Source organism: Panulirus ornatus, chromosome 67 (assembly GCF_036320965.1).
Source record: "Panulirus ornatus isolate Po-2019 chromosome 67, ASM3632096v1, whole genome shotgun sequence".
Classification (NCBI taxonomy): Eukaryota; Metazoa; Arthropoda; class Malacostraca; order Decapoda; family Palinuridae; genus Panulirus; species Panulirus ornatus.
In genome coordinates this window covers 16986295-17007276 of record NC_092290.1, presented here as the reverse complement: position 1 = coordinate 17007276, position 20982 = coordinate 16986295, and the positions used below count along the sequence as shown (strand labels likewise).

The window sequence follows — 20982 nt, the reverse complement described above, 5'->3', positions numbered from 1 at the left end:
GCAAGCTATCACTGCTTCCCTAAATACATCCCATTCTTCCCCCACTCCCATTACTTCCTTTGTTCTCACCTTTTTCCATTCTGTAATCAGTCTCTCCTGGTACTTCCTCACACAAGTCTCCTTCCCAAGCTCACTTACTCTCACCACTCTTTTCATCCCAACATTCTCTCTTCTTTTCTGAAAACCTCTACAAATCTTCACCTTCGCCTCCACAAGATAATGATCAGACATCCCTCCAGTTGCACCTCTCAGCACATGAACATCCAAAAGTCTCTCTATCGCACGCCTATCAATTAAAAGTCTCTCTATCGCACGCCTATCAATTAACACGTAATCCAATAACACTCTCTGGCCATCTCTCTAACTTACATATGTATACTTATGTATATCTCTCTTTTTAAACCACATATTCCAAATCATCATTCCTTTTTCAGCACATAAATCTACAAGCTCTTCACCATTTCCATTTACAACACTGAACACTGAACTCAATTATTCCCTCAATTGTTTTTCTATTCCACTTAAAAAAGTAGACACAATTTCTTTATTATAATACCATATACTATTTTTCATGACCTACTCAGTATGAGGAGGTTTCTTAAAAAACAAATTTGCTTGTATTTGTCATAATAAAACATTTTGGATCACATAGACACAATTTTTATTATACTGAACGTTTATTTAGCAAATGCCATGAGTATATCAAAAAGAGTAATTTGCTAAAAATGTCAGAATCAATTACATTTGTATAAAAAATATTCCTACTTAAATGTTAGAGACTAACTGTAAATATCATTTATATGGATTCAAGGATAGTGCCAGTAAATGTGGCCTCTTTACATCTGCATTATAACACTTTGACAAAACAAAACCCAACTGAACTACAAGATATCAAATATATAAAAACATGAGCACATCCCATTAAGTCCGTATTGTACATATATGAACATAAACACTTTTGTAAAAGGATGGTCATCAAGCAATATTTTTCATATTCTGTACCAGTGATGGCATGCATCCTACATATTTGACTTGGAACAAATTTCATTGCACTTGCAGGTTTACACACTAAATGACACTTTGACTAGCCCAAAAGCACACGTTTCATCCTGGCAGCAGGTTCATCATCTTCACTCTCTGACTCGGAGGATGAGGCTCGGTAATAGTCAGGAGTTTTTGAGGAGCATCGGGATGAACACAAGTAGTGCATTAGAGGAACTCTGTACATCCCACAGAAGTCTACAAACTTGATGTGTTCTACACACGAAGTGAAGTACATACCTGTTCAAAATATCAAAAATATCAAATCTGGTACACTGTAAATCAGCTTTTCTTCTCTTTATGAAATACCATTACTAACATTCTTTGCTGATGGATAAAAATCATTAAAAAGGTGACTATGGAACTTGGTCTTTGGTTTAAAATATCCTTCATGACATGAGGCTTCCTTCTGCACCTAGAAATGGAGCAGATGAAGAGGTATTCACAACAACCAACATGTTCTCAATACTTTCTTTTCTTTCAAACTGTTCGCCATTTCCCGCATTAGCGAGGTAGCGTTAAGAACAGAGGACTGGGCCTTTGAGGGAATACCCTCACCTGGCCCAATTCTCTGTTCCTTCTTTTGGAAAAAAAAAAAACGAGAGGGGAGGATTTCCAGCCCCCCGCTCCCTCCCCTTTTAGTCGCCTTTTACGACACGCAGGGAATACGTGGGAAGTATTCTCAATACGTTATGGACAAATATCATTTGTAAGCAAATTACCACAATGAGTGGTTACACTTTCCTAGCTGACTAACTCCCAAATCCAGCAGATGGGAAATGAGCTTGGCGATGCTATATTAATGAAAAAATATATCAAACCGAGATATGTAATACATTAATAGGGTTACACTACAAACAAGTGATTTTCCCCACCCTCCTCTGATCAAGTTCTTTTTCATCAAGCATGAGCAGATGACTATACAAGATTAGTACTTCCAATCTGTCAACATTCCAAATACTGTTGCTAATTTAGCCACTATCATGTTCTAATATTATAGTACCTAAGGTTGGGCTGGTAATACAGCACTTGGTAACTTTACCAAGTCAAGCAATTCACAGAGAACAGGTTAGGAAATGTTTGCCATACAGAGTTCTTGGCACACCTTGGCATTCAACTGCCTCAACCACATTGGATATACATATTACCCACATAATGGTGAAAACTTTCCAAACATGAAACACTGAGGAACTAATGTGCAGCATCTTTAAATGGGGAGGCAGTAACTTGCTTATATTCAATAGTGCTATACTGCGACTTCTACCTACATTGCTTTCTAAATGTCACTTCTTTCCCTCTGTTCTATTAAGAAAAAAAAGTATTCATTCTTTACAATATCATACACAGCTGGGAATAACCAATTACTTCACTCTATCCTGAAAACCCCAATTAATTATCACAAAATCAGCAATTTTGATGGAAAGTAGTAATACAGAGGAATATGATGATGATGATGATGATTATCATTGTCATCAAGAAGTTTTATTTGGGTCTCATAATAACAGTTAAATGTTAAAATAGTCTCACAACCAAGCTAAGACATCATCGTCCTGCTCTGGAAGCTTAAAGGAATTACTGCTAATAAGGACAGATCTTTTCTTTTTTGACGTTTTAAAGTCTTTCCTCATTATGCTGAAGCAATTCATATAACATTTTCTTTTTGAATTTTTTTTTTCTACATTTCTGAAAAAATAGGCATGGAGAACACAAAAACAGATCAAACTTAGGGCCAAATGGTTGAATATATTTCAGCACCAAGCAAATTTAGGTAAAGTTTGTGCCCAAAGCTATTTCAAAGGAAATTCTCCCAATACCAGGTTATCCAAATTTTCCATTATAATCAAATGAGTTAACCACAAACCCATATGACATGTCACATCTATGACTGTGAAGCTATGTCAGTGCAGTTTTCTTGTATATTATCATTCAAGGTTCTCATGCCAAGAACAATGTGAAGACCATTAAAATTTGTGTTTTCTAAATTCTCAATTTTTCCATCTTAACATACACCCCAGAATTGGTAGTAATGAAAGCTACCTCAATAGTTATATGTCCATGATCTCGTACCAAATTTTCCTCTAACAAACCTTAACAACCTTAACTAACAAATGAGCTGGCACTGTTTATCCAAGAACTCTTATGAACCTTCCATGTGTAAGTCACTCGTACCTATTTGACAAATAGTGTATTACTGCAGGCATTCTCAAATAGGTCCTTTACCACATAAGTTACCAAAGAACAGGAAAGCAATATTCCCTAACCAATCTTCCCTCATGCTCTTCTTGGTGGGAAGCATTCCCTAAACCAATCTTACCTCATGCTCCTTTAAAAAGACCAGTATACCTTATGGGGAGAAGAGGAATTAGTTTAGGGGACTATACCCATGGCACAACTTCATGACTTCAGCAACTCATTCCCTGATACACCAAGCAAGTTGGCTGCAATGAAATGCATCAACATTGGAATACAGCAATACTTCCATCAACTGTAGGAACCACCTTCTCCACCAGGATCTAACAATTCTGGTATGACCTACAACATCATAAGCTGAGTACAATTATATTCAACTGGAAGCTAAACTTCCCTGCTGACACAGAACAATTATGAGTTTTTGGCACACAGAAAAAAGTTAAAAAAAGAAAAAAATAATCAACATACAAACTCAGATAAACTGCATAACTGCCAAGCTCACAATGTGACCTAACTCCTCATTATCATATTACCTGAAATTCCTAATTTGTTATCTCCACTTCCTGAAGTTTGTTCATTTCAGAGCTCTGTTAATCTAAATTCTCACAGGCTGAAATAAGGCACTATAAAACATGGGAGAGTATTCTTTATGTGGAATTTTGGTTTCTAAATAAAAGACAATCTATGACTTGAGGTCAGACTTGCAACAACTGTCTCTGCAGTTGTATACCAGGTAGAGAAACTTTCACACAAATAGACTATGTATTCAACTACATGCAAGCAAAAAAGGATAACACACACGCAGAATATTGCATGCATGGTGGCATGAGAGATGCAGTTCCTAATCTGTTGTCTAGATAAGTACTGAGATTAGCAAAAATATACATAAAATAATTAACATACAATATAACAATTAAGCAACTCTGGAACTTGTTCTTGCAATTATTTGATGTCATCTTTACCAAATTACTATTTTTCTTATTAGTCACAGTATCATCAAATCATTCAAATCAATACACTTCAGTTCTATCTATGCAACTCATGCTATTGTTTGAAAAAGAAATAAGAAAGATTTTATCAGGGTATTTATCTGATGAAAATCTGAAATCCACTCATCATTTGACACTAGGTCTTACCTTTACACTTCGGATTCACGCATCTGTGACCAGAACTTAGATATGTTACAAGAGTCTGTGGTAGATCTTGTGATGTGTACTCGAGCCTCTTTAACTTGATGACTCTGGCAGCCAGCTCAAGAAGGGAAGGTGGATTGTACATGAGCTCCCGGGCACACGAGTTCACGAATCGAGTCACAAGAGGATTGTCACGAAGACTGAGCTGAAATATCAAAAAAAAGATAATAAAATAAATGGCTAGCTAGAAGACAAATGTACCTAACCATCAAGTATCTTAACAGAGTAAATCACTCAAAACTTTTCTCATATTCTGACCAAGATATAGGCAAACTCTCTTTAACACATACGCATTGACATGTTCACGACCTAAAAGCACACTTAAGAAATCTTGCACAACAAATCTGCATAATAATTTGACTATCACTTGAGTGACACAATTACAAAATGTTCTGATTTACTGAGACAGTACAGTGCATGTACAACACAATTCTCGCAGCAAATGAATTTCATCAATCCTAAACAAAAATTATGGAGTTGTAGAGAGGATTAGGCATAACACTTTGTGGTAGTTTGGGCACGTGGAAAGAATGCAAGATGGGGAGTTTAAAAGGAGACTGTAAGATAGTATGATAAAGGTTGGTGTGAGAGGTAGACCACCTATGATATGGCAAAATAGAGCAAAAGAGTACTGAAGGGAAAAAACAAGGAAAAAATGCATGAAGTAAACATGTAAGGACAGAGATGAATTAAGACTTTTGCCATGGCCACCCCACTGATGGGAGCTCTCAAGAGGGAATGGGCATCAGAGATATGCACAGATAGATAGATAAACAAACATGTATCAAAATGAGAATAATAAATTGATAAAAGTGTAGGAGAATAGTTGAGGGAAACTGTCTGCTGGCAAATAGAATAGCTTTTAAGTATGTGGATATGGAAATATTAAGCAAGCCATTCATATCATAGAGTATGCTTCTCTGGTTTGGTCATTGCTCCTACAGAGGGATAGAGAGCTTACAGCAAAGTTTCAGAGGAGGTACCCAAATTAGGAAATCTAAGCTACAGGGAAAGGCTGCAGGTTTAAATTTACCCACCTTGGAAGAAAAAAGACAAAAGGATGACCTGACCACAACCTTTAAGAACTTTACGATTTTAAAAGAAATCTACGAAGGGGAAAGTGCATTGTTTTATGTGACATGTAGAACACCCAGAACACAATATTAAGAAACTTTATCATCAATTCAGCCAGCCCATGGTGTGCCAGTCCCAGCCAGGCAGATGGCTTGTACACTCTCTCTCTCACTCTGTACGTATTGCTGCTGTTGGTTGTCTAAAAGATAACTGGAGTTTTTATACATTATTTTAATACAACCTTACATTACAAGCTTCTGTGCTTTTCTCTGTACACACTGTGCTGAAATTCCATCTCCACTTAAATTTGAGTAACCATCCTTGTGAATATTCAGTCATAGTCTAGCTTTAGTTCTCTATGAAAAACTTTGGCCTGCTCAATAAACATCTCCCTAGAAATGCTTACACCTTCATTACATCAGAGCTTAAACCACTTTACAAGTGCACCATCTAATCCTGCACTCATGGCACCTTTCAAAGTTTTCTGAAACTTTAAACTTTCTGGATTTCATTTTCAGCAAAAAACTGAATGAGAAATTAACAGGACTATTAATTAGCCAGGCTGCAGTGTAAACAGAACTTGGCACCTTAGCACTGCTAACAGTGCCACAATAGTGGCAGATCCAGAAACTAATTGCAGACGCTTCAAAACATGCCAGACCATGGAAGTTGCCGAACCACAGAGCACTAGATTAGAGAGGTACAACTTGTATAAAAGTGATGGATGAATGGAAAAGAGTGACTAACAGCATGGTTAATGCAGACAGGATACAAAAATTTAAAAGGTTGTATGACAGCAGAAAGTGTTCAAGAGATGGGGCTATATGAGTGTAAAACCCCCTCCAGTTAGAATACAAATAGGTAATAACATAGCTACAAAGAAGTGATTGCATAGCTACAGAGAATCTTTCCATTTCTGAAAGTTAAGGAAGAAATAGAAATGATTTGGCTGAGAACATGACAAAAGGGAAGACTAAAGGATGTTAATACTGCTGATACTGGGAGGATGAGGAGAGAAATAAATCAACTCAGTTTCCAGTTTGGCAGAAATGAGGAAAATTTTGGGGAATGGAATACATAAAACACAAATACATACACTTCACACACTCACTGAAGGTGATAGGTGCTAAGCTTTGAGGCTGATAACATTCTCACCTTTCTAGTGCTGTAAAATGTTCGGTAAATTCTTCATTTATATTTGATTAAATATTTCAAAGTGAATGTAGGTTTGCGGCAGGGGTGTGTGATGTCTCCATGGTTGTTTAATTTGTTTATGGATGGGGTTGTTAGGGAGGTAAATGCAAGAGTTTTGGAAAGAGGGGCAAGTATGAAGTCTGTTGGGGATGAGAGAGCTTGGGAAGTGAGTCAGTTGTTGTTCGCTGATGATACAGCGCTGGTGGCTGATTCATGTGAGAAACTGCAGAAGCTGGTGACTGAGTTTGGTAAAGTGTGTGAAAGAAAGTTAAGAGTAAATGTGAATAAGAGCAAGGTTATTAGGTATGGTAGGGTTGAGGGTCAAGTCAATTGGGAGGTAAGTTTGAATGGAGAAAAACTGGAGGAAGTAAAGTGTTTTAGATATCTGGGAGTGGATCTGGCAGTGGATGGAACCATGGAAGCGGAAGTGGATCATAGGGTGGGGGAGGGGGCGAAAATCCTGGGAGCCTTGAAGAATGTGTGGAAGTCGAGAACATTATCTCGGAAAGCAAAAATGGGTATGTTTGAAGGAATAGTGGTTCCAACAATGTTGTATGGTTGCGAGGCATGGGCTATGGATAGAGTTGTGCGCAGGAGGATGAATGTGCTGGAAATGAGATGTTTGAGGACAATGTGTGGTGTGAGGCAGTTTGATCAAGTAAGTAACGTAAGGGTAAGAGAGATGTGTGGAAATAAAAAGAGCGTGATTGAGAGAGCAGAAGAGGGTGTTTTGAAATGGTTTGGGCACATGGAGAGAATGAGTGAGGAAAGATTGACCAAGAGGATATATGTGTCGGAGGTGGCAGGGAACGAGGAGAAGTGGGAGACCAAATTGGAGGTGGAAAGATGGAGTGAAAAAGATTTTGTGTGATCGGGGCTTGAACATGCAGGAGGGTGAAAGGAGGGCAAGGAATAGAGTGAATTGGATCGATGTGGTATACCGGGGTTGACGTGCTGTCAGTGGATTGAATCAGGGCATGTGAAGCGTCTGGGGTAAACCATGGAAAGCTGTGTAGGTATGTATATTTGCGTGTGTGGACGTGCATGTACATACATGTGTATCGGGGTGGGTTGGGCCATTTCTTTCGTCTGTTTCCTTGCGCTACCTCGCAAACGCGGGAGACAGCGACAAAGCAAAAAAAAAAAAAAAAAAAAAAAAATTCAAAGTACAAAGATTTTATTAATCCTAAACAAAAATCTACTGAAATGAGAATAATAAACTGATGAAAGTTTACTTCAACATGCTGTTAAGACCAACTTCAAAACATATGGTGAGATGCTAAGGATGAATGATGTACACTACTGATCTGGTTCACCCACTAATCTTTGAGGTATGTACTGTGCAATAATTCTAGCAACTCCTTATCAAATGTTTTATATTGTATATGTTTATATATATTACAAACAAACAAAATTCAGAACCTGCAGTGGATGCACAAAACAACCTATTCTAAGAGGATTATGATGTGCTTAGACAAAAAATCAGTGGACTCTTAATTCTAAAATTTTCAAACTCAAAGACTGAACACATCTTGGTAGTAAGAAAAACAGAGAGTTAGAGCAGCAGCAAATGGCTTTCTGAAAGGATCCTGGGGTGTGTGTGTGTGTGTGTGTGAAAACTTTGTGTATGATGAATTGTGGTAAAGCTGCTCAAGTGGTTGGGACTATATTTGAGTTTCTTATGAGAGGGGGTGACTGTGTTGTTGACTGCTCAGACAGGATATTCAATGTATATATGGCTTATGGTGAGATGCCTGCGGTCTGGCAGAATGCCAGTGCAAGGGCAGGGTAGAGTCACTTGGCATATGGCACAGAAGTTTAATACCTCAGCATTAAGGTACTTACATTTCAGTACAACACTATTGAATGTTAAGAATACAACATATACACATCAAACACCTGTACATTATATGAGAATTTTCATACAATAAGCACAATGGTTTCATGGGGGGTCATTATTCACTCAAGTGCTGGCAAGACAAAACAAAGGAAGGTAAAGTCACTAACTACATCATTGTATACTACATCTATTATCTAAACTTACCTCTGTAATACCCCTGAGTTTGACTACTCCAACAGGAAGGCAGCAGAGGATGTTTTTATGCAGCAAGAGTGAGCGTAATCGGGTGAGGTTGGATATGGCTCGAGGAAGATAACGCAGCCGGTTATCACACAAAACTAGAGCTCCCAGTTGTTGCAGTTCACCCAGCTCATCAGGCACAGTCTCCAGCAGGTTGCCACCAAGATGCAGCACTTGTAAACTGCAAGGATATAGCATTTTCTAATGAGTCATACTTACATCTACAATCAGTCTTATACCTATGTGCCTAAAATCTCAAGCAAAAAAACACAACACTATCAATATGTTAACGCAAATGCATTTCAATGTAAACATCAATATGTTAACAAATGCATTAACTTTCAGCATATGTCAATCTATCTATATCTCTGATGCCCGTTCCCTCCAGGAACTCCTACCGAGAGGGTGGCCATGGCAAAGGTCTCCACTTATCCCTGTCCTTATATGCCTTCCTCGCAAACATCACTCCATGCACTCTTCCACTATTTCTCTCCCTCCAGTATTCATCCACCCTTTTAGCCCATGTCACAGGTGGTTTTCCACTTACATCAATCCCTTTAATTGTACTACCATACACTCTCCTTGTCAACTTCCAATCTTGTATTCTTTCCACATACCTAAACCACCTCAAAGTATTATGTTTCACCCATTCTACTACTCCACAATTCACTCCCTTTGCATTCCCTGCCATACCACCTCTATCATAAACCCTTTCATTTCTTTCTTCATTCCATTTACTCAGGCCAAATGCCCTTCTCAAGAAGCTCATTTCCACAGCCTGGATTCCTGACCTCAGTGACTCATTCCATATCCATGTTTCAGCTGCATAGGTCAGGGGTTGGGAGGACTATGCCGTCCCTTAATCCTTTCTTCACTTCTATCCTTACACCTCTGCCCTTCATTATTCTGTTAAGGGACCCAATGACTCTTCTACCCTGTACTGCTCTCTCCTTTATCTCTCCTTCCATGTCACCACACTTATCCAAGACAGCTCCTAGATACTTAAATTCTCTCACTTCTTCCAGTCTTTTCCCACCCCTATCCACAGCACAATTTAGTACACTCTTAATTCACTCTATATGGTTTTACAAAATCTATACTTTTACTCTGTTTCCTTTGAAACAATATTACTTTACTTTTACTTGCATGTACCTGCAATCGCCTGTGCTTATACACATACAACCTGCAACTCCTCTTCAGTCTCAGCAAACAACACAGTATCATATGCAAACAGGCTTTCCACCAGCTACCATATCTCACCCCCACACCCCATCTCTGCTCTCCTTTTCCCTAGCTTTGTTTTCATCTCTCTTATCTCTCCACCCATATATATATATCCCCCGGGGATAGGGGATTAAGAATACTTCCCACGTATTCCCTGCGTGTCGTAGAAGGCGACTAAAAGGGGAGGGAGCGGGGGGCTGGAAATCCTCCCCTCTCTTTTTTTTTTTTTTAATTTTCCAAAAGAAGGAACAGAGGGGGCCAGGTGAGGATATTCCAAAAAAGGCCCAGTTTTTTTGGGAGCGGGGGGCTGGAAATCCTCCCCTCTTCTTTTTTTTTTAATTTTCCAAAAGAAGGAACAGAGAAGGGGGCCAGGTGAGGATATTCCCTCAGAGGCCCAGTCCTCTGTTCTTAACGCTACCTTGCTAACGCGGGAAATGGCGAATAGTTTGAAAGAAAAGAATATATATATATATATATATATATATATATATATATATATATATATATATATATATATATATATATATTATCCCTGGGGATAGGGGATTAAGAATACTTCCCACGTATTCCCTGCGTGTCGTAGAAGGCGACTATAAGGGGAGGGAGCGGGGAGCTGGAAATCCTCCCCTCTCGTTTTTTTTTTTCAATTTTCCAAAAGAAGGAACAGAGGGGGCCAGGTGAGGATATTCCAAAAAAGGCCCAGTCCTCTGTTCTTAACGCTACCTCGCTAACGCGGGAAATGGCGAAAAGTTTGAAAAAAAAAAAAAAAAAAAATATATATATATATATATATATATATATATATATATATATTGCCGGCAAGGCAGCAGGTTTGGATGGTATTGCAGTGGAATTTATTAAAAAAGGGGGTGACTGTATTGTTGACTGGTTGGTAAGGTTATTTAATGTATGTATGACTCATGGTGAGGTGCCTGAGGATTGGCGGAATGCGTGCATAGTGCCATTGTACAAAGGCAAAGGGGATAAGAGTGAGTGCTCAAATTACAGAGGTATAAGTTTGTTGAGTATTCCTGGTAAATTATATGGGAGGGTATTGATTGAAAGGGTGAAGGCATGTACAGAGCATCAGATTGGGGAAGAGCAGTGTGGTTTCAGAAGTGGTAGAGGATGTGTGGATCAGGTGTTTGCTTTGAAGAATGTATGTGAGAAATACTTAGAAAAGCAAATGGATTTGTATGTAGCATTTATGGATCTGGAGAAGGCATATGATAGAGTTGATAGAGATGCTCTGTGGAAGGTATTAAGAATATATGGTGTGGGAGGCAAGTTGTTAGAAGCAGTGAAAAGTTTTTATCGAGGATGTAAGGCATGTGTACGTGTAGGAAGAGAGGAAAGTGATTGGTTCTCAGTGAATGTAGGTTTGCGGCAGGGGTGTGTGATGTCTCCATGGTTGTTTAATTTGTTTATGGATGGGGTTGTTAGGGAGGTAAATGCAAGAGTCTTGGAAAGAGGGGCAAGTATGAAGTCTGTTGGGGATGAGAGAGCTTGGGAAGTGAGTCAGTTGTTGTTCGCTGATGATACAGCGCTGGTGGCGGATTCATGTGAGAAACTGCAGAAGCTGGTGACGGAGTTTGGTAAAGTGTGTGGAAGAAGAAAGTTAAGAGTAAATGTGAATAAGAGCAAGGTTATTAGGTACAGTAGGGTTGAGGGTCAAGTCAATTGGGAGGTGAGTTTGAATGGTGAAAAACTGGAGGAAGTGAAGTGTTTTAGATATCTGGGAGTGGATCTGTCAGCGGATGGAACCATGGAAGCGGAAGTGGATCATAGGGTGGGGGAGGGGGCGAAAATTTTGGGAGCCTTGAAAAATGTGTGGAAGTCGAGAACATTATCCCGGAAAGCAAAAATGGGTATGTTTGAAGGAATAGTAGTTCCAACAATGTTGTATGGTTGCGAGGCGTGGGCTATGGATAGAGTTGTGCGCAGGAGGATGGATGTGCTGGAAATGAGATGTTTGAGGACAATGTGTGGTGTGAGGTGGTTTGATCGAGTAAGTAACGTAAGGGTAAGAGAGATGTGTGGAAATAAAAAGAGCGTGGTTGAGAGAGCAGAAGAGGGTGTTTTAAAATGGTTTGGGCACATGGAGAGAATGAGTGAGGAAAGATTGACCAAGAGGATATATGTGTCGGAGGTGGAGGGAACGAGGAGAAGAGGGAGACCAAATTGGAGGTGGAAAGATGGAGTGAAAAAGATTTTGTGTGATCGGGGCCTGAACATGCAGGAGGGTGAAAGGAGGGCAAGGAATAGAGTGAATTGGAGCGATGTGGTATACCGGGGTTGACGTGCTGTCAGTGGATTGAATCAAGGCATGTGAAGCGTCCGGGGTAAACCATGGAAAGCTGTGTAGGTATGTATATTTGTGTGTGTGGACGTGTGTATGTACATGTGTATGGGGGGGGTTGGGCCATTTCTTTCGTCTGTTTTCCTTCCGCTACCTCGCAAGCGCGGGAGACGGCGACAAGGTATGAAAATGATATATATATATATATATATTCATGTGAGAAACTGCAGAAGCTGGTGACTGAGTTTGGTAAAGTGTGTGGAAGAAGAAAGTTAAGAGTAAATGTGAATAAGAGCAAGGTTATTAGGTACAGTAGGGTTGAGGGTCAAGTCAATTGGGAGGTAAGTTTGAATGGAGAAAAACTGGAGGAAGTGAAGTGTTTTAGATATCTGGGAGTGGATCTGTCAGCGGATGGAACCATGGAAGCGGAAGTGGATCATAGGGTGGGGGAGGGGGCGAAAATTTTGGGAGCCTTGAAAAATGTGTGGAAGTCGAGAACATTATCTCGGAAAGCAAAAATGGGTATGTTTGAAGGAATAGTGGTTCCAACAATGTTGTATGGTTGCGAGGCGTGGGCTATGGATAGAGTTGTGCGCAGGAGGATGGATGTGCTGGAAATGAGATGTTTGAGGACAATGTGTGGTGTGAGGTGGTTTGATCGAGTAAGTAACGTAAGGGTAAGAGAGATGTGTGGAAATAAAAAGAGCGTGGTTGAGAGAGCAGAAGAGGGTGTTTTGAAATGGTTTGGGCACATGGAGAGAATGAGTGAGGAAAGATTGACCAAGAGGATATATGTGTCGGAGGTGGAGGGAACGAGGAGAAGAGGGAGACCAAATTGGAGGTGGAAAGATGGAGTGAAAAAGATTTTGTGTGATCGGGGCCTGAACATGCAGGAGGGTGAAAGAAGGGCAAGGAATAGAGTGAATTGGAGCGATGTGGTATACAGGGGTTGACGTGCTGTCAGTGGATTGAATCAAGGCATGTGAAGCGTCTGGGGTAAACCATGGAAAGCTGTGTAGGTATGTATATTTGCGTGTGTGGACGTGTGTATGTACGTGTGTATGGGGGTTGGGCCATTTCTTTCGTCTGTTTCCTCGCGCTACCTCGCAAACGCGGGAGACAGCGACAAAGTATAAAAAAAAAAAAAAAAAAAATATATATATATATATATATATATATATATATATATATATATATATATATATCAAAAGGCCATGGTGACATCAAACAGCCCTGCCTATCACCTACGTGCATCCCAAAACTTTCGCTTGGCTCTCCATCCGCTCCTATACACGCATTTGCTCCTCTATAGAAGGCTTTCACACCATCCAACAGTTGTCTCCCTATACTACATATCCTTAACACTTCCCACAAAGCATTGCACTCAACTCTGTCATAAGCTTTCTCCAGATACATAAAAGCTGCATACAACTTCTTAACTTTTGCTAAATACTTTTCCACAGTCATCTTCACTACAAAAATCTGATCCACACATCCTCCACCTTTCCTAAAACCCCTTGAACTTCACTTATTCTGCATCCAGTCACTTCCATCATTCTGTGAATTAATGTTCTTGCATACACTTTTCCTGGTACAGACGTATTCCCCTATAACTGCTATATACATCCTTAGCACCTTTTTCTTTGAATAAAGGAACAATAATAGCTTTCATCCAATCCTCAGGCACAACCTTGTTTCCATGCTAAATTACATATAAGATGCATCCACTCTATCTTATTTTCTCCTCCATACTTCAGCAGTAATCCCATCCACTCAACGTAATTCTCCTACCTTCAGCCTCATTGCTGTCCTTTTTACCTCCTTTTTTGCTATAAGCCCTTGCATTTGTAACCTCTCCTTCCATCCTCCATACCCGTGCATGTAACAACTGCTACCTCCCCTTCTCCCACATTCTTCAGTTCTTTAAAATACTCTTTCCATCTTTTTTTTCCACTTCTCCTATTGATTCATCAACTTCCTTACTTCTCACATCAACATTTCTACTCTTACACTTATTCTTTTTTTTATCATACTCAATCTCTGCTTCCCGCATCACCCTTCCTTCTCCTATGATTTGACTCATATTACAGCTATATCTTAAAATATGTGAGGGGGCTATTGAAATGAAATTCTTACAATGAAAACATTAAAAACATAAAACATTCTGATGGCCTAAAGATTATTGATAAAAAACTTATAAAATCTCCTGTTTTCTCATTCAATGATAAGACACCACCATATACAGTAAAACTGCTTAAACTTACCATCATTCATATCTAAAGGTACTCTACAGATATAGAATAGTGCATAATTCTTAGCAGTCTATGAAAATGAATATACATTCTTTTACCCACCAGTTTAGCCACATTACCCTATTTCTTTACGGAACTGGAAGAACGTGGTGGCTACTGTAACATTTCTTGACTGCATGGGCTGGAGTATTTTTCTTTTCTATCCTATGATAATAAATATAATTGTGGGGGAGGGCTGACATGGTCTGGAAATGTATGGGGTATAGAGGTATGTGTATAACTTAGATAATCAAGAGCACTTATGAAAACCTCACTAATTTCCCTAGCTGACAAGATTTATAAATTTCCAGTATTAAGTAAATGACTAGTTTAGCTAAGCACTGCTTTTAGCTGTGGATATTAAGTGATTTTACTCTGCAATGCATGTTGTGTTTGTTGAATTCTACATCAGTGGCAGAGAAAATCTGGAGCATTTAATCCACTGAACAATATCAAATAAGGTTATTGTTGTCAGGGTTATCTTTTCAAGGAAAATGTGGAGTTAATCAATGTAAAAGTACAACAGGCCAAACACTTGAAAAGAATCTATAAGAACTTCACCTAGTAGCTGAAATGTATAGCAGAAACTCACCAACATTGCACTAGTCTCTCGCTGGTGATTATGCGACACTTGGTCTCTTAACCGTTTGTTAAGTTTTGGTAGCAAATGCATGAAGCTCAATCAGGAGTGTAACTGGTACATTTCAACTTGAATACTGAACATCACAATAAATCTAAACTACTAGTATGGCTGAGAGAAGTTTTCATGGACTCTTCATTTATTACAAGTATTTTACCTACTTTTAAATCAATTAATCCTACATTCTCCCTTTTACACAAACTTTTGATAATGCCTAATTTAATTTCATTTGATAAAATATATTGCTTTAATCATGTTCCATAACTGTAATTATATTCTTTAATCACTACACTAAGAACGGTATCCCTAAACTCAGAATACCAATAAAATCCAAGAAGACTGCAATACACCCGGTGAAACACACACACACACACACATATATATATATATATATATATATATATATACTGTAGTTAACTAAAATTTACTTTTATACAACAGATTATTGCCTTTTTGTTTGTACTTTTATAAGTTTCATTATTTCCATCCTAATTATGTGACAAAATCATGGTCTATGAAGAGAGGATGTTTTACAACCGAAAAAATTTCCCTCATAAAATGAAAGACCATCAAACAGACACATACAAAGAAAGTGGCAAAAGCCTCATTTTAACCAGAAGAAAATAACACATTCTAAAGGTCACACATCACTGTTATAATAGTAAGGCAGCACTTAATTCTTGATATATTAGCATAAACCCTACCTGCTGCTGATGCCTAATATATAAACATCCTTGTTCCATGATTCCACTGCTTCTCAAAATTAGTATATAGTTTCACTATAACATCTTACTACGAGATTTTTGGTGACTAGCTAGCATTATTTAGAGACAAAATCATTCAATGTCTACTGTAAGTTTCAATGTATAAGTTCTGTTTATTTCAAAAAGTGTTTCGCTTACTACCTATTTATACCAGTCTTCATAATCATCCCCACCATCAAGAGGCAATTTTCAAAAACACTTCTACTATGGGTAAAGAAGCTGTTGATACCAGTTTCCTCTAATTCTAATTAGAAACAGAATAACACTGCTATATCGCCACCACCCTTAACATATCAACTTTACTAAGAACAAACCTTTGCAGAGATCTGATATCGGGAAGGACTTCGGAGATCCTATTGCTTCCAAGATACAAAAACCTCAGTCCACTCATTCCATACACCTGGGTTGGCACCCTCGTCAAATGATTTCCGCTAAGGTTCAATTCCCTGAGTTTACGTAGAGTGGATAAGTCTTTTGGCAGACCATCGTCCATTATACTGTTATTGTGTAGGTATAATTTCTCTAACTCTGGCAGCTGCAGCAGGAAGTCATTGATATGTGAAAGATTATTATTTGACAGATCTAAACTTTTTAAATTGGAAAATTTGATTATCTCAAACGGCAAAGTGAGCAACATGTTGTGTTGTAACTGAAGGTTAAGCGTTATGGTGTCGTGGACATTTTCTGTGTCCAGGTCGGGGTCTCCATCACTGGCACTGGTTGACATGCACTGGTAATGTCTGACGCTCTCGTCCTCATCACTACACCTCGGCCTCGTCCCACTATAACACTTTCCTTGACTAGTTTCTGTTATCTTGCTCTGAAATTTATGTAGAGCATAGCGGCGCAGATGCTGTTCCCGAACACTGTTCTTTAGATGCACATCAAGTGAGTCCGTATCCAACATCAAGTACGAGAAGTCTAAACTGCAAGACTCAGCATTGTTCTCACTGTCCGAACTTTCCGAGGAATAATACATCATTACGGTTATACTTAACTTATAACTAAAGGAACAAATTAAACAAAATGCTTAAACACTTCCGTGCACTACGCTAATATCCCGAGAGACACCAAGACGGTCATTTTGTTCCTGGCAGTGGGAGCAGAACGACTGGCTCTGGGTAATGTTTATTTACGTCATTCCAGATGTAAGACATCTTTGGAAACTCATGATGACACATTGTTCCTTATAATTCACAATTTATACCTTTTAGATTCATTTTCATTATTTTTTCTAATCTCAATATACCTTATTTATGATGATTTATGTCTTATAAGATACATAAATATAGTTTATGATTAATAAAAGATGTTTCTTTATGTAAATGATCACGTGATAGATCTGTGATACTTTGATCCTTTTATTTGTTGACTTGTAATCTTAATTTTTTGTTAAGCTATCGTTTATTTACTTTCATGATATGAGTTTATCATCATTTTAAAACAAAGTAAAAGTTGCAAGGAAATTTGTGTGTTGAATGTATCAGGTTTAGGCGAATTTCTTGTGAGAAATAAAGGCGGAAGGCAACAGGGAATCAGGAATATAATCCACCAGCATGTTTTGTACTTCTTAAGAATATCCTGCTGCTGGTAGGATCAGTGATCATTACAGTTTGCAACACATTGGCAGTAATACACAAGAATCAAAACTGAGTGTCAGTCGCTTCTTCATATTACTGATAATTATCACTATGAATCATTTAAATAAAAGGTTTGTGTCATTGCATATCTCTGCATATCTGATTCGTCCTCTCAATGTAATGTATATCATACGGAAGGCTGTATGGGATGCACACATCATAAGGCCACGGGGCCCTTTCGAGGTAGTTATTATAGCTTAATATTTACATTATGGAGTTCTACGCTAATGGGTACCCCATCTCTCGAAATTGTTCGACTATCACACAGCTGCTTCTAAACTTTTGTATTCTACCACCACTTACAGTTTCATCCTTCACTTTATTCCATTCATCCATTCTCCGGAACTATTAAAGTACCTTACATGTTTTCTTCTTACAAAATCCTTGCTTCGTTTCCTGCTTTGGTCAGTGGACGTCCTTTCTTTGCATCATTCCATGATCTGTTCAACGGTCGACCTTATCAAATTGGTTGGGGACATGAAGATGGTGATCAAGTCAGTTCTTCCTCTTCTCTCTTCCATGGTGGACAGATTTATGTCCTCTAACCTTTCATCGTAACCCAGCTTTCCCAATTCTGGTACCATCGTTGCCCGCATTATTAATTGAGCTTCTGAAATACAATAACAAAACATGAGAAGTATATATATATATATATATATATATATATATATATATATATATATATATATATATATAAGAGTGAGTGCTCAAATTACAGAGGTATAAGTTTGTTGAGTATTCCTGGTAAATTATATGGGAGGGTATTGATTGAGAGGGTGAAGGCATATACAGAGCATCAGATTGGGGAAGAGCAGTGCGGTTTCAGAAGTGGTAGAGGATGTGTGGATCAGGTGTTTGCTTTGAAGAATGTATGTGAGAAATACTTAGAAAAGCAAATGGATTTGTATGTAGCATTTATGGATCTGGAGAAGGCATATGATAGAGTTGATAGAGATGCTCTGTGGAAGGTATTAAGAATATATGGTGTTGGAGGCAAGTTGTTAGAAGCAGTGAAAAGTTTTTATCGAGGATGTAAGGCATGTGTACGTGTAGGAAGAGAGGAAAGTGATTGGTTCTCAGTGAATGTAGGTTTGCGGCAGGGGTGTGTGATGTCTCCATGGTTGTTTAATTTGTTTATGGATGGGGTTGTAAGGGAGGTAAATGCAAGAGTCCTGGAAAGAGGGGCAAGTATGAAGTCTGTTGGGGATGAGAGAGCTTGGGAAGTGAGTCAGTTGTTGTTCGCTGATGATACAGCGCTGGTGGCTGATTCATGTGAGAAACTGCAGAACCTGGTGACTGAGTTTGGTAAAGTGTGTGGAAGAAGAAAGTTGAGAGTAAATGTGAATAAGAGCAAGGTTATTAGGTACAGTAGGGGTGAGGGTCAAGTCAATTGGGAGGTGAGTTTGAATGGAGAAAAACTGGAGGAAGTGAAGTGTTTTAGATATCTGGGAGTGGATCTGTCAGCGGATGGAACCATGGAAGCGGAAGTGGATCATAGGGTGGGGGAGGGGGCGAAAATTTTGGGAGCCTTGAAAAATGTGTGGAAGTCGAGAACATTATCTCGGAAAGCAAAAATGGGTATGTTTGAGGGAATAGTGGTTCCAACAATGTGTATGGTTGCGAGGCGTGGGCTATGGATAGAGATGTGCGCAGGAGGATGGATGTGCTGGAAATGAGATGTTTGAGGACAATGTGTGGTGTGAGGTGGTTTGATCGAGTAAGTAACGTAAGGGTAAGAGAGATGTGTGGAAATAAAAAGAGCGTGGTTGAGAGAGCAGAAGAGGGTGTTTTGAAATGGTTTGGGCACATGGAGAGAATGAGTGAGGAGAGATTGACCAAGAGGATATATGTGTCGGAGGTGGAGGGAACGAGGAGAAGAGGGAGACCAAATTGGAGGTGGAAAGATGGAGTGAAAAAGATTTTGTGTGATCGGGGCCTGAACATGCAGGAGGGTGAAAGGAGGGCAAGGAATAGAGTGAATTGGAGTCATGTGGTATACAGGGGTTGACGTGCTGTCAGTGGATTGAATCAAGGCATGTGAAGCGTCTGGGGTAAACCATGGAAAGCTGTGTAGGTATGTATATTTGCGTGTGTGGACGTGTGTATGTACATGTGTATGGGGGGGGGGTTGGGCCATTTCTTTCGTCTGTTTCCTTGCGCTACCTCGCAAACGCGGGAGACAGCGACAAAGTATAAAAAAAAAAAAAAAAAAAAATATATATATATATATATATATATATATATATATATATATATATTTGCTGATGATCACAACGAATATAGATTAAACATAAGTTCCCAAGTGCGCTTTCCGTGTAATGATTACATCGTCAAGGAAGATACAAGAATGGTATAAAAGACTTCGTGTACTTCCCTTAACGATGTAATCATTACACGAAAGTGCATTTGAGACATCGTGTTTCATCTTCCACGTGGTTGTCAGCAAATATTAGGTCACACGCACCACCGTGCGTGCGTGAGGCTATTGGTTGTCGTGTCTGGGACTGAGCCTGTCATACAGTTTTATGAGACGGTCCATAGAAATTAAACTGTTTACAAATTTTGCCTACGACAAAGCTATCCAGTTTATGTAGACCTTCACTAATATTCATATCACAATTCTATGTGTGGTTCATAAGATTCAATAAAACATCTAATCATAAGAGAGTTGCAGGCTTTAACTATACTTGTCTTGGTCTAATCAATATAGTGTTCATTATATTCAACGTGAATAAATAAGGCATTGAAAACCTGTCCTGTTCACTGTGTTTGTTGATTAGATCTAACAGAAAGGCTTTTACCAACCTGTCCCGTATGATACATATTACAGCTTTTGCACGGTATTCTGTAAACACAGCCCGGAGAATCTTCTAGTCAGTAGCTTTATCAAAATATCCTTAATGCTATTGGAATTGCTGAAAGCTACGTTCACATTTAAGGCTCTGAATAGGTTGGGTTAAAATCATCACTAAATGACATGATTAAAAGGTTCTTGGTATCAAATGGAGGCTTGGAGGTAATACTAAAAGATAATCTCTTGGGCAAATTAAGAGAATCATCAGTGAAAGATTAAGGATACTTTAACTTGGATCCAACAAAATATATATTCGTAAACTTTTCATCCATGAATTTTGGACTGCATATACGTAATGCCCCAAAGGAACATCGAGAAAATGTTGATTATTTAACTCTATCATGTTATTCTGAGTAATAATGAATATAGGAAAAGACACTGGTGAATTGTCTGGGAATGTTGAGCTGAAACATGTGTCGACCCTATGGATCAAGCAGTCTAAAGATGGTAACAATATCATCATTTTCATATTCCACGGTAAATTTAAAAGGAATGTAC

At 38.8% G+C, this 20982-nt stretch overlaps 1 protein-coding gene across 1 annotated transcript; it reads right to left on the bottom strand.

Annotated features, from left to right (window-relative positions):
• Positions 1-647: 647 nt before the first annotated feature.
• Positions 648-17113, bottom strand: LOC139747191 (leucine-rich repeat-containing protein 58-like). The gene is made up of 4 exons (XM_071659182.1): positions 16305-17113; positions 8737-8953; positions 4368-4569; positions 648-1281 (listed from the first exon to the last, which is right to left on the bottom strand). Exons 1-4 carry the CDS (start codon positions 16970-16972, stop codon positions 1085-1087), a joined length of 1284 nt encoding a protein of 427 aa, XP_071515283.1. The 5' UTR covers positions 16973-17113; the 3' UTR covers positions 648-1084.
• Positions 17114-20982: the final 3869 nt, after the last annotated feature.